General features: G+C 25.4%; 1 protein-coding gene across 2 annotated transcripts; it reads left to right on the top strand.

Moving 5' to 3' along the window:
* LOC114942386 (uncharacterized) lies at positions 1 to 9,625 on the top strand. 2 transcript variants are annotated; one of them, XM_085488194.1, is made up of 9 exons: positions 1 to 83; positions 2,196 to 2,243; positions 2,803 to 2,922; positions 3,657 to 3,864; positions 5,205 to 5,680; positions 6,617 to 6,794; positions 6,907 to 7,128; positions 8,402 to 8,631; positions 9,353 to 9,625. In XM_085488194.1, exons 1-9 carry the CDS (start codon positions 51 to 53, stop codon positions 9,509 to 9,511), a joined length of 1,674 nt encoding a protein of 557 aa, XP_085344320.1. In that variant the 5' UTR covers positions 1 to 50; the 3' UTR covers positions 9,512 to 9,625. The 2 variants fall into 2 exon arrangements, with proteins under 2 accessions (XP_085344320.1, XP_085344321.1); XM_085488195.1 differs by lacking the exon at positions 9,353 to 9,625 and adding an exon at positions 8,933 to 9,195.
* The last annotated feature ends 3,696 nt before the right edge of the window (positions 9,626 to 13,321 follow it).

The raw sequence follows: 13,321 nt of genomic DNA on the forward strand, positions 1-13,321 counted from the left end.
TTTACATTTGTCTGCGATCGGATGTAGATTGTTGTTCGTTTATATGTTTTATGTTTATTGGAAAAGGTGCGAGATTTTGTGAGGTAGTGTAAAAATCTCTTTCCGAGTCTACTGATCAATTATTTGTTATTAAAGTAAATCTAGTTTATTCGTAAAATGATTAAATCGCAATTTTATGTGATTTTTATGATTAAATGATTTAATAATTATAATTAAATGATATAATAATTAAAGTTAATTAAAGTTATAAAAATATAAATATCTTTTTAAAAGACAGATTTATAATTTGTTACTAACTAAAGCAGAACAATTGAATAAAAGTATTTGTTGATGCTATAAAATTGGCATTGCTTTTTTGGCAAAATTGAAATTAATTATTATGGAATTTAAAATATTTTTTTTATATTTAAAAATTTTAAATTACTTTCAACAAATAAAGGCTAATACCCATATTTTGAGCTTACTTTTTTCGTTAAATATGCATCTAAATGTGCTTTATTATTAGATGACATGAAAAATATGACGGTATTTTAAACGCACATTTAATGGCACATTAAGAGACAAATCATCATTTTTAGCATAAATATACGACTTTGTAAAAAAATTTTGAACTACACATATTTATGCCATTCTCAATAAATGTGATCAAGGGTGTATGTATATTTGTACATACATTTTTTTTACGTAATAGCAGTGCATTGTACCTGATGCTTTGCAAAATTGATTTTATTAATAAAATTATTGTAAATCCCATTCCTGCATGTAAGTAAATAATGAAAATATTATATACAATAATATTAATGATATTTAGTCAATTCTGAAATTTATTTTTCTAAAAGCACAATATAAATAAATGTATAAAGTAGTAATAGTAAATATATAAAGTGAAATAAAGGATGTATTTTATTTTCACTTCGAATGATTTATTATTATAGAATGAAGAATCTGACTTTAGTTGTATTATTGTTATTATGAAAATAACGTAAAAATTACCGACTTTTTTATCCTTATTTCGACCTAAAAAACAATTGCATAGTATAACAAAATTAATTCTTCATGTTTTTTTTACTTTTGAGTACCCTGAATTTGACAAAAAAATCGACAAATGGCTATAAGATTTTTTTGCGCTTTTAAATGTGCCGATAAATGTAAACACAGAATAAAAGCTTTATACTTAAAATGATCGCACATATAAAATATCAATATTTTTATCAATATACATATATATACGTCAAAAGTCATATTTCTTTATGCAATATACTTTTCTACATGTGCGCGTGCAAATCTATAATATATAAAATAAACTCCTCACAACAATTAGAGGATCACTTTTTCTAAAAAATTGGCAAAATTTAGCTGTAACTTCATTAAAAATAAACCAAATTTAAATTTAAAAAAGGGTTTTAAAGCTTGAAATCCCTATTTTTGAAAGCTACTTTTTTTTAAGTTTCCGTAAGTTTGGTAATTTTTACATGTAGAAAACTACAAACTGGACGAAATTAGAAATTTTCTTTTTACTTTGCGGATCTACGACGCGTGTGAAAAAATCTACCAAATTTTAAGTACAAGTACATGTACTTAATTGTGGTTTATATTTATACTGGCGGATTGATACATTATACTAAATCAATTAAGACAAGTTTCAATCATTTTTTAAATATGTATGTACATATGTCCATGCATATAAGATAAAAGGATTTTCCGGCAATGAAAAGATTTTTTTTTTTAAATGATTACATAATCATAAAAAACGACCAATACTGGATAAAGATAATTTCTTTATTGAAATCCAATTAACATGACGTTTCGACCTGTGGTTTAGGTCATTTTCAAATGCAGTAATAATTGAGATGACATACCAAGTACAGTGATGAAAAAACTTATAACATGTCACAAATATAAAAATATAAAAATATAAAAATATTTCAAATTAAAACATTGTGTCTAAACACACGTCTCGAGACGTCTGCATTTGAAAATGACCTAAACCACAGGTCGAAACGTCATGTTAATTGCATTTCAATAAAGAAATTACCTTTGTCCAGTATTGGTCGTTTTTTTTTTATGATTACATACTTAATTGTGGTATACATATTTAATCTAATCAACTGATTCGACAAAACAGTTTATTGAATATGTAATTGTTTGTGATATTATTGCAATGTTTACTTACTGATTCAGCATTTTGTATATAGGATTTAATTACTTGGATATATAGCAAAATGGTTGTGGATAATTCAAAGGTAAATATAAAAATAGTCGCGCATATACATACGCACACAGACAAAGGATGTATAAAACTTAGTTCACTTTGGATAAAACTAAAGTCGCCAACATCTTATTATAAAAAGTTCAATAATTTTGAAACGATTAATCCAAAGTGGAAAAGAATATAGTATTTTGGAAAGGTTTCAAGAGGGCTATAGAAATGTGATATAAAATATAAAAGGTTTTGTTTAATAAATTCAAAGTAATGTCATCCAAGATTAAGCTAAGGCAAATAAAGATCTTTTTAAATTCTGCAACTTTTTTGTCTAAAACATTTTTTATTAAAAGTTACATTTTTCGAGATATTTTACCGTCTTGAAACTTTTATACATCCTATGTCAATCATCCTATATCAATATTTTATATATAGGTATAATTTGTATTATTATAATATTTTTATATAATATATCTAAATAAGAATCGATCAATGTAGCATTAAAGATATGCAGATTAAATATTGAAAACGCAAGTTTGCTAGAAAAATTTTCAAAGGTATTATAATTATTTAAAGTAATATATATCTATTATTTTTAGAATTTTACTGTAGAAAATAATGTTTACAAAGGAAAAGTAACGTCTTATACTGCTAGTTATAAGAGCCTTGGAGAAATGATATGGACTAAGATTAAAAGTCATGGAGATAAAATTGCACATGTAAGTCAGTCTTTACGTATAATATTGATATAAAATGCAGAGAAAAACAATTTTTTAATACCTATATGTTCTATTATAATAATTATATAAAAAGTAAAAAACTTGTAAAAAATTACATAAATGTGGATATCGTATCAAAGTTCTTACAATAATTCTAACATGATTATTTAATTGCACAAGTTTTTGTTTAGTCTTGAATAAATGTATAATAAAACTGCTAATATTGCGTTCTCAATCTGTCAAAGAATGAAATATTGTATAACTATATTTAAAAAAAGCAATATACATGTATTTTAAGATTACTACCTTTTAGCATTAGATTTTCAACGATATTATATTATAGATGTGATTTTAAAAAGGAAATTAAGCTTAAAAAATTAGAATACATTTGGATAAAATTATGAAAACTAAGTACAAATTAAATATTATGATATTTTTATATTTTTAGCTTCCCATAAACAATAAAACATAAAATATATGCATATACATATATATATAAACATATATATATGTATAAACAATTATTATACAAGTAATTGTTTGTACAAATAATGGATTTTACAATAAATATAAATACTCATAAGAACCTACACAAAATATTTCAGATGTCTAAAGCCTTATATATTTAAAATAGTTAATTTAATATAGTCAATGTATAGGCATTTTATTATATTTACAAAATTTGCAATAGAAATTTAATAAACATTCGAAGTATAATAGCAACAATATTGTAGTTGGATGCACTCACAGAAAATGTGGTCACTTATGCGGAGTTGCAAGACAAAGTCGTGAGATGCGCGCTGTGGTTGCAAAAACAAGGAATTAAGTCCGATGATGTTGTCAGTTTATGCACCAGTAATCATCTGAATTCAATTGTACCTTGCTTGGCGGTAATTTACATTAATGCGATTATTAATCCATGGAACGAGAGTATGGACTTACGTAAGTCTTTTTTCGCGATAAAAGTTCACTGCCAACAAATATTTTAAACAATAAGGTGTTTTTTATAGATTTTGGATGCTGAAAAATGAAGCTCTAAGCATATTTTGACAAACACGTTAGGTTTCTGAAATAATTGAGGTTTAATATACAGAAAATTGCTTTTTTGCGATATTTGAGTTTTTTTGTGAAAAAAGTTAATGTTATCTGAAAATTTTAATTAGATGTTATGAACGTATTCTTCAGTTCTCTATAAAATGCATTCTTTGTTTATTTTGCTGTTTTCTTATTTAATTTAAATTTAAATACAAAGTTTTGCTGAGATAACAAATTTTTGCCTATGGTAATGAAGTCATGTAATTAAAAATGGTAATAATTTTATCAACCATATCATCATGTAATTAAATTCATTATTTGTAGTTTACGATTAACGATACATATATACAGTGTAACTTATAGTAATAGAATCCACTAAATGTATATTTATATATATAATGTCTTATTTTAATTGCTTACCGTGAATTTTTTGAAACAAATATATTTTCGAAAAAATGTTTTAGACAAAAATTGTACGACTTAAAGAGGAAAAAATGATAAAATTAATTTAATAAAAAATAATTTTTTTATAGAAAACCTTTTTTCTTTAAAAACATCTTTATATGAGAAATAGTTTCCAGTTTTAATTTTTTATATTGTTGCCATGACAAAAAAATAATTTTTTGCGTAAACCTCAATTATTTTGAAAACCTGACATGCTGGTGAAAATTGATTTGCGGCATTATTTTAGTATTCAAAAATCTATAAGAAACACCTTGTCTGATTTAGAATAATAAAAAAATATTCTTTATAAACTAGTGTAATTAATAAACAATTAAAAATATTTTTTTAAACTAGTGTGTGATTGATAGACTATTACATTCCATTTGATTAATGTTTAGAGAATTTCAATGTAATTTCAGTAGCAGTACACACACATACACACGCACATACAATATAATTTGTTTAATTTTTTATTATTTACATATGTAATGATATTTTTGTATTATTTATGTAACGATATCTAACGTAGCATGTATGTTACTCATTGTCAGTGATTTAGTGATGTATAGCTTTAATTATTTAATAAGATAATTTCAATGTAATTTCAATATAATTGCAATGACAGCACATGTACACATACACACATTTAATGCATTAAAATACAATTAATTTTTTATTATTTATGCAATGATATTTTTCTATATTTTATATAATAAATATTAATGAATTTAAGGTAATATTTATGTCATTTTAGTGATTTGTTTTATGTAGCTTTAATTAATTAATGTGCTATTTGTCGTTAGAAACCGCATTACATGTCATGCAACTGACTACTCCGAAAGTAATTTTCTGCAGCGAGAAATCCGCGAACGTTATCTTTAGCGCGATGAAAGAGAGCAACTGTAATCCCAAGATTGTAGTTTTCGGTGATCATCCTGACGCCATCTCGTTTTCCGACATTTTGAGCATGTACAGCGACGCGGAAGTGGCAAATTTCCGGTTCGTCGAACTCAACGACATCAAGAAAACAGTGTGCATTATGCACTCATCAGGCACTACAGGGATGCCGAAAGGCGTCGAAATGTCCAATTACTGTCTCTTACGTATTAGTGAGGATAATAATCTGGATATGACCAATGCGGTGTCAATTTGGTTCTCGTCACTCTATTGGATCAGCGGAATATTAATGAACCTAAAATCGATCGTGCAGGGCGCCAAAGTGATCCTTTATCCGGAATTCGATGAAGAGATGACGTGTATACTGATCGAGAAATACAATGTAAGAATCATAAGCTAAAAAAGGACACATTCGGGCAAAATTTATCTTATTTTTAAAACTCTTTATTAAAATTATATAAACAAATAATTTTAAATTTCTGTCCTTTTGATTTAAAATTAAAAACATTAGTAATAATTGTATAATATAATAATATAATAACTTTAAAATAATTTAAGAAATAATAATTTTTAATAATATATTAGATTTTAATAATATATTAGATTTTTACTAGAGATATTTTATAAATAATGATGTAAATAGAGAACTTGTCATTCTAAGTTAAAAAAAAGTCATTAATTTTTTATAAAGTTCATTTATCTTATCTTTATCACAGCTCGTTCATTTTATCTACGAGACTTTTTCCATTAAAATTGCACACAAGGGCAAAAAATTCTAGCAAAAAATCCAGTTATTTTAATATATTTAATATATTTGTTGTTAATTAATTTATATTTAATTTTTATTATTTTTAAAATATATTAAAATAACTGGATTTTTTGCTAAATTTTTTTATAAATAATGATCAATTTTTACAGTACATCACATTAACATACTATTAATGTTTTTCTTATTTAAATTAAATGATACAATTAAGCATATATATAAAACTGGAAATTTATCTTTGTATAAACTTATTCTTAGAAAAATGCTATTAATTTGCTATTAAAAGTAATTTATTATTTATCCGAAGATTTGCGTTCGTCAATAAAAATGCCTAGCATCATGATACTTAAATGCTAAAACTTTACAATAATAATAATTTAAACAGCTTTGAGTTATATATACACGCATGTTTGGAAAATATCAAAGACATTGTTTTCTTGCTACTATAATAATATGAATTTATTAAGTAAATTGCATACATACGTTGTACGTTTGTACGTGACTGGCATATTTTATGCAGAAACATGAATCTTTGTTTTTTGATCTTGCCAGGTAACAGTGATTTTTTTAAGCACGAGTATGATAAATCGGTTTCTCAGAGCGGGTTACGTAAAGAAGTATTCATTACCATCTTTGAGAGTTATAATTTGTGGCGGCGCGATAATCAAGCCAAAAGCACAGAAAGAAATGAGATGTATCCTACCGCATGTTCAGATGTTACAAGGTTACGGTAGGTATATCCTAATTTAATAAAATATAAATACTATATCAATATAAAATAGACAAGATAAATATATAATAAGTGAATAAAGATTTATCGTGGATTTATTTCGCGTTTCTAGGAATGACAGAACTCGGTGGAATCGCGACGTTGCAGCTTCCACATCACAAAGATGGATCTTGCGGGACAGTAGCCGAGAATGTGGAAATGAAGGTCGTGGATCAAGAGAATGGAAATGTCCTTGGTCCAAATAATCCTGGAGAATTATGGGTAAAGACAGTGACCATAATGAATGGCTATTACAGAAATCCTGAAGCGACGAAAAGTACTATTGACGAAGAAGGTAAAGAAACTTCTTTCATGTTTGGAATATTAATAATAAATAAATATTTTTTTATATATTATTAAGTATTAATTTATGTAGATAAACTAAATGAACTAGGAGATTATTTTTACATAAAAAATAAACTAAAAATTAATTTTTCTTATAGTATATTATTTTTTTATTTATAATATACTTTGAAAAAAAACTAAGAGAAATTTTTTTAATTTTTACAAAAATTTATTCTTTTAGTTTATTAAAAAAAATACATTATAAGTGAAAAAATAATATATTATAGAAGGAAAATTGATTCTAATTTCTTAATTAGAAATTCTTATTTTTGTTTACTGGCTAAATCATGTCATTTAGAAAGTTAGCTGATAGTGACGCATTAAAAAAATATTTCTAGAATAAAATAATGTAGAATAATTTTGTTTAGTTGAAGTTAAAGAACCTCGCACTAATCATATGGAAAATCTATCCCAATCAAATCAATTGATTTTTTCATATGTTGTGGCTTATGACTTACTGAACAAAAGATATAATGAGCACAAAGCTCAATAATGGACAGTTATCGAGTTATAACCAGTCAAACATGAAAAATTCGGGCTGCCGAATAGTCAAATCTCCGAAAGTATTGATTTTTTGGAAAAATGTTTCAAATAAAAATAGCAGCGTTTTACAAAATCTATTAGTTAGTGACATTATTTTTGAATTTTGAATGACCTTGATGATAACTCTAGTTGTATAGAACGCTCTACACATAACTTTAGCGCTCATTCGTCATTCAAAGTCATTCAAAATTAAAAAATAATGTCAGCAGCTAACAGATTTTGTAAAACCCTACTATTTTTGTTTCAAACATTTTTCCACAAAATCAATATTTTCCGAGATTTGACTTTTCGGCAGCCCAAGTTTTTCATGTTTGACTGGTTGTAACTCGATAACTGTCCATTATTGTTCTTTGTGCCCATTACATATTTTGTTCAGTAGATCATAAGCTACAACATATAAAAAAACTAATTGATTTGACCGAGATAGATTTTTTATATGATTAGTGCGGGGATTTTTGAGTCATATTTTATCTCTTTATAAAATTTGCCTTTAAACCAGTCAAAAAAGACTTCTTTAATTGAATAAAATTATAAATATTTCTTAAATTAAATAAAATTATAAATTCTTAAATTGAATAAAATTATATATATATATATATATATATAATATATATATATATATATATATATATATTATATTATATTAATATAAATATAAAAATAAATTGTAATTTTTCTAGGATGGCTGCATTCGGGTGACATCGGTTATTTCGACGAAGACGGAGAACTCTTCATTATCGATAGAATTAAAGAGCTCATAAAGTATAGAGGATGTCAAATCTCACCTGCAGAAATCGAAGGTGTTTTGATATTACATCCAGCAGTATTGGAAGTTGCAGTACTATCAGTGCCTCATGAAATAGACGATGAACATCCTATTGCTTATGTCACTAAAATGCCCGGAGCCAAGGTACAATCTTATTAGAAAAATGTGATAAAAATGATAAAATAATAGTTTAGTAATTGGGAAGTTTTGGAGATTATTAAAAAAAATTGTTTTAAATATTTTTATTTATTTATTTTTATAGTATAATTTTGTTTATTATTTAACAAATATTTATTTCAAATTTAACAAGTTTAATATCAAATTTTTTTAAAGCCACAATCTCCACTTGATTCCTCTCGACCAATAGAGCCAAACGCGATGTTATTGACAATTCCCGATTCAGCCGACTTTCGGACCAATATTTTTCTCGCCTATTTCTTTACAGGGGATGTTAAGAGAAGGAACAGGGGGAATTTTTGAGATCCCAACCACAGGATTTAAATTCCTTTTCAAATGTTCTTTCTTTCATAATTGTCGCAATAACATCGCGTTTGGCTCTATTGGTCGAGAGGAATCAAGTGGAGATTGTGGCTTTAAAAATTAAAAGAGCTGACTAAATAAGTATTTTCATTATCAAATTTTTTGTTATCAAACTACTGCGTACTTTGTTAATAACTTTTTAATAAACAATAAACAATAGTAAAACCTTCTAAGAGTTTCTCAGATAACTTTGACAACATATGTCAAGATTATTTAAGCTGAATTCTTTTTTGTCAATATCTACCTTTAACACGATACACAAAATATTTTAAAATATTAAATGTGCTATATACCTGCACAATGTAATCAAATTGTGTGTGTATAGGTGACAGAACAAGAATTAATAGATTTGGTGGCACAAAATATGATGGATCAATATAAACTTCGTGCTGGAGTTAAATTTTTGGATGCATTTCCTTATACAGGTTCAGGAAAAATTGCAAGGAAAGAATTGAGAGCGATGATTAAGAAATTATTCAAATAAAACAACAGCATATATATTTATATTTTCTATAATTACTGCTGTAATTATATAATTATAATTTTTAATTTTTTTTCAATAATTATGCAAATAAAAGTTGTATATTTTAAAAATTAATAGACAAAAATACATGAAAAAAACAATGATTCTTTGTATCACAAAATTTTCCAAACGTATTATACAAATAACTTTTGAAAACCTCATTGGAAGAAGAGAAAGATAGGAACGACAATTTTGAAATTTTATATATGTATATGTATATGTATATATACGGGGTGTCTCAAAATTAATAGTAAACTTATTAATGATACATTCCTGGGATCATTTGGAGATTATTTTTTCTTAGCGAAAATATCGAAAGCGGTCATCATTTCTTGCATGTTTCCAATTTTTGTCACCATATCTTCGTAATTAAGCCTCAAATTAAAATTTCATTAAAGTAAACTCTACATGAAATTAATTAAAAAAATGTGATTTTGCTAATATTTTATTTTTCCACAAGGCTTAGTTTGCAAAAAACCCCTTATTTTCAATTACTTATAACTCGAAAATTATTAATGTCTCGACATTTCCGTTGAGGAAAAATCATCTCCAAATTATTTCAAGAATCTAACATTAACAGGTTTACTACTAGTTCTGGGACCTCCTATTCCTGTATATACAGGGTGTTTTATTTTAAGTGATATGGTCGATTATCTCACAAATCAATATAATTATATTGAAAAATATTTCAGACAAAAGTTGCATGGTTTGAAGGGGGACACATGATGGAAATGTGGATTAGACCTTAAGTGACCTTGTCAAAATCAGGTCAGGGTCATAAATGTTTTTAAATGGAAACCTCTATTTTTCATTGCATATTTGTGTAGGTTATCTTAAGAGCTTTTTAAAACCCTATAATAAATTATTTTTTCATGAAGTACTCTTTGAGTTATAAAAATTTGAAGCTAACAGTTTTTTGACATAAAATATAAAATATCTTGCAAAATATTTAGTTTTCGGTAATCATACCTTAATATTTTTATGCACGGAATAATGAGATTAATCAATTAGCGTAAAGAAAACACATAATTGCTTAAAAAAAAATATGTTGCAAATTACATACATCCTTTTTAAATAAAAGCAACTGTGTTTTCTTTATTGATTAATTGGTCTTATTATTCGATGCATAAAAGTATTAAGGTAGATAATATGATTACCGAAAACTAAATAATGTGCAAAGCATTTTACATTTTATGTCAAAAAATTATTAACTTCAAACCTTTATAACTCAAAAAGTACTTAATGAGAATATATTTTATTATAGTGTTTTGGAAAGATCTAGACATTGGCTACAAGAATATGTAATAAAAAAAAGGGTTTTTATTTAAGAAAACATTAATTATCTTGACCTGATTTTGACAAGGTCACTCAAGGTTAAGTCCACATTTCTATCATGTGTCCTCCATCAAACCAACTTTTGTCTGAAACATTTTTCAATAAAATCATTTGCAAGATAATCGACCATGTCACTTAAAATAAAATACCCTGTATACTCGACCAAGAAAGCGGTACACTTGAAAAAAATTAACACAGTAAAAAATTATGAAAGTTCAAGAATTTATAACTCAGCTGATAATTATGATATCAAGATGTTTAAAAATCGAAAAACGAAATAAAGCTTGAAGTTTGTAGTTTGAGAAAATTTTAGTGACAATTACGTGAGATGATCAGTTTTGCAATGACAAATGACAGAATGAGAACCTGCAAAACTAATTCACGTCGCGTAATTCAGGAAAGTAAACCTGTTATTTCTCACTCTGTTATTTGTCATTGCAAAAGTAATCATTCCACATAATTGGCACCAAACTTTTCTCAAACTACAAACTTCAAGCTTTATTTTCTTTTGGGACATATTGGTGTAAACATACGTGTAGTCTTATTAGGTAAAGACATTTTCGAGATTTCGAAGTCTCTCATTAAGTATTTTTTTAAACGAAACCACTATGAACTATTTTACATAAATCGATCTCTCGTAATATATAGCGTAAAAAATTATTAGAAGTTAAATAATTGAAAAATGAATTGTTTATACAAGATGCTTTATCTTGACACAGTTTAACAAAAAATGTGAAATATTTTAATCGTAACATACTGGTAATATACTTATTTTCGTTAATTTTACCTTAATAATTTTCTGCACAGAATAATGAGATAAATCAATTTGTGAAAGAAAAATATAGTCTTGCGATTAAAAAATATTTTTAATTTGCAATATGCAACTGCATAATTTTTTTAAATAATTATTTTTTTTTTATACATTTTATGCAGAATATTGCGAGAAATGGATTTATATAAACCAAATAAAATTTTTTTAGCAACTCTACCCAAAATTAAAAAGAGTTTAAAAATATTATTTATTGATCTTATTATTTTGATTTTGGGTCTTATATATATATATATATATATATATATACATACATATATGTATGTATGTATGTATATACGCAATACAATTTTTATCTGATGTATTTTTTAAGATACATATTACATATTACATGGTTCCGATATTTCTGAAACACCTGGTATATTTTATGTTCAACAAACATTAATTACATAAGGAATGAGCTATATTAAGAACGAGTTTGCTTTTATGTAAAACATACTATGTGTTTAATGATACGTGACGTATATGACAATCAAGTATGAAAGATAATTTTCCCATTTATATTACAGTTGATTTAGAATCAACTTGAGAGAGTTGTAAAATACACTAATCAAAAGCTTATAATTAAATTAAATTAGGTTTTTGGGATTTATGTATAAATGTGAAATAAAATAAGATAAATATAAAAAATCATAAATATAAAAATTAAGGAGTATATAAAAGTATTCTTATTTTCTTATCATACATAAAAGTGAAAGTTCATTGATAAAATATATTGTAAATAATTGTTTTAAGGAATTACACCTTATACATCTTATGTTACATATATAAATAACGCAATAATAAAACTAATGTTTAAGTAATTAGATTAATACTATAATTCTATAAAAAAAAAGTTTAAACTTACAACAATATTTAACTTTTTCAAAAATAATATTTTTTAAATCTTGGCCGTGACCAAGTAAAATTTGGTGCCTTGTGCACAGATACTTAATCCTAACGAAAAATTTAGTTTCGTTAGGATAACGCACTGTCATCCGCGAGTTGGCTCTTACTGCCTGTCTTATATCTTTAAATTTATATTAATATTTTTTATTTTCATACTTTTAAATAAATATATTTTGTAAATAATTTTATATTTTTTATCTGACTGATTAGAAAGGAAGCTGCGTGTATTTATAACTATCATGTAATATGCTTAGAGAGCTTACATAAGTGTAAGAAAATAATTATATGTAATCGCGCGCGCGCGCGAGTAGTATCTAACACTAATATAAGAAAATAGTATCGATATTATATTTATTATAGAAAATTATAATTATCTTAATTTATAGTTATTTTTTGGTGCATTCTATAACATTATTACTACATAAAGAGAGACAAGGGAATTATTAATATTAAACACATATATATTCAAAAGATTATATTGTAGAATTATAAAAATAAATAATAATAATAATAATAACAAAATATTTTTTTAATTAAAGAAAATTTATATTAATAAAATGTTAATAATAATAATGTGTTTATAGTTAGATTCACACACACACACACACACACACAATTTATAGTTTGAATCACAAAATGTGGAAAAATTATCATATATGTATTTATCCGGAACACAATATATGAACAAATATTTAGTTTTGCGAACGCATTTGTTGCTT

This window comes from Nylanderia fulva, unplaced genomic scaffold (genome assembly GCF_048542155.1).
Source record: "Nylanderia fulva isolate GAGA-0341 unplaced genomic scaffold, ASM4854215v1 Scaffold65, whole genome shotgun sequence".
Classification (NCBI taxonomy): Eukaryota; Metazoa; Arthropoda; class Insecta; order Hymenoptera; family Formicidae; genus Nylanderia; species Nylanderia fulva.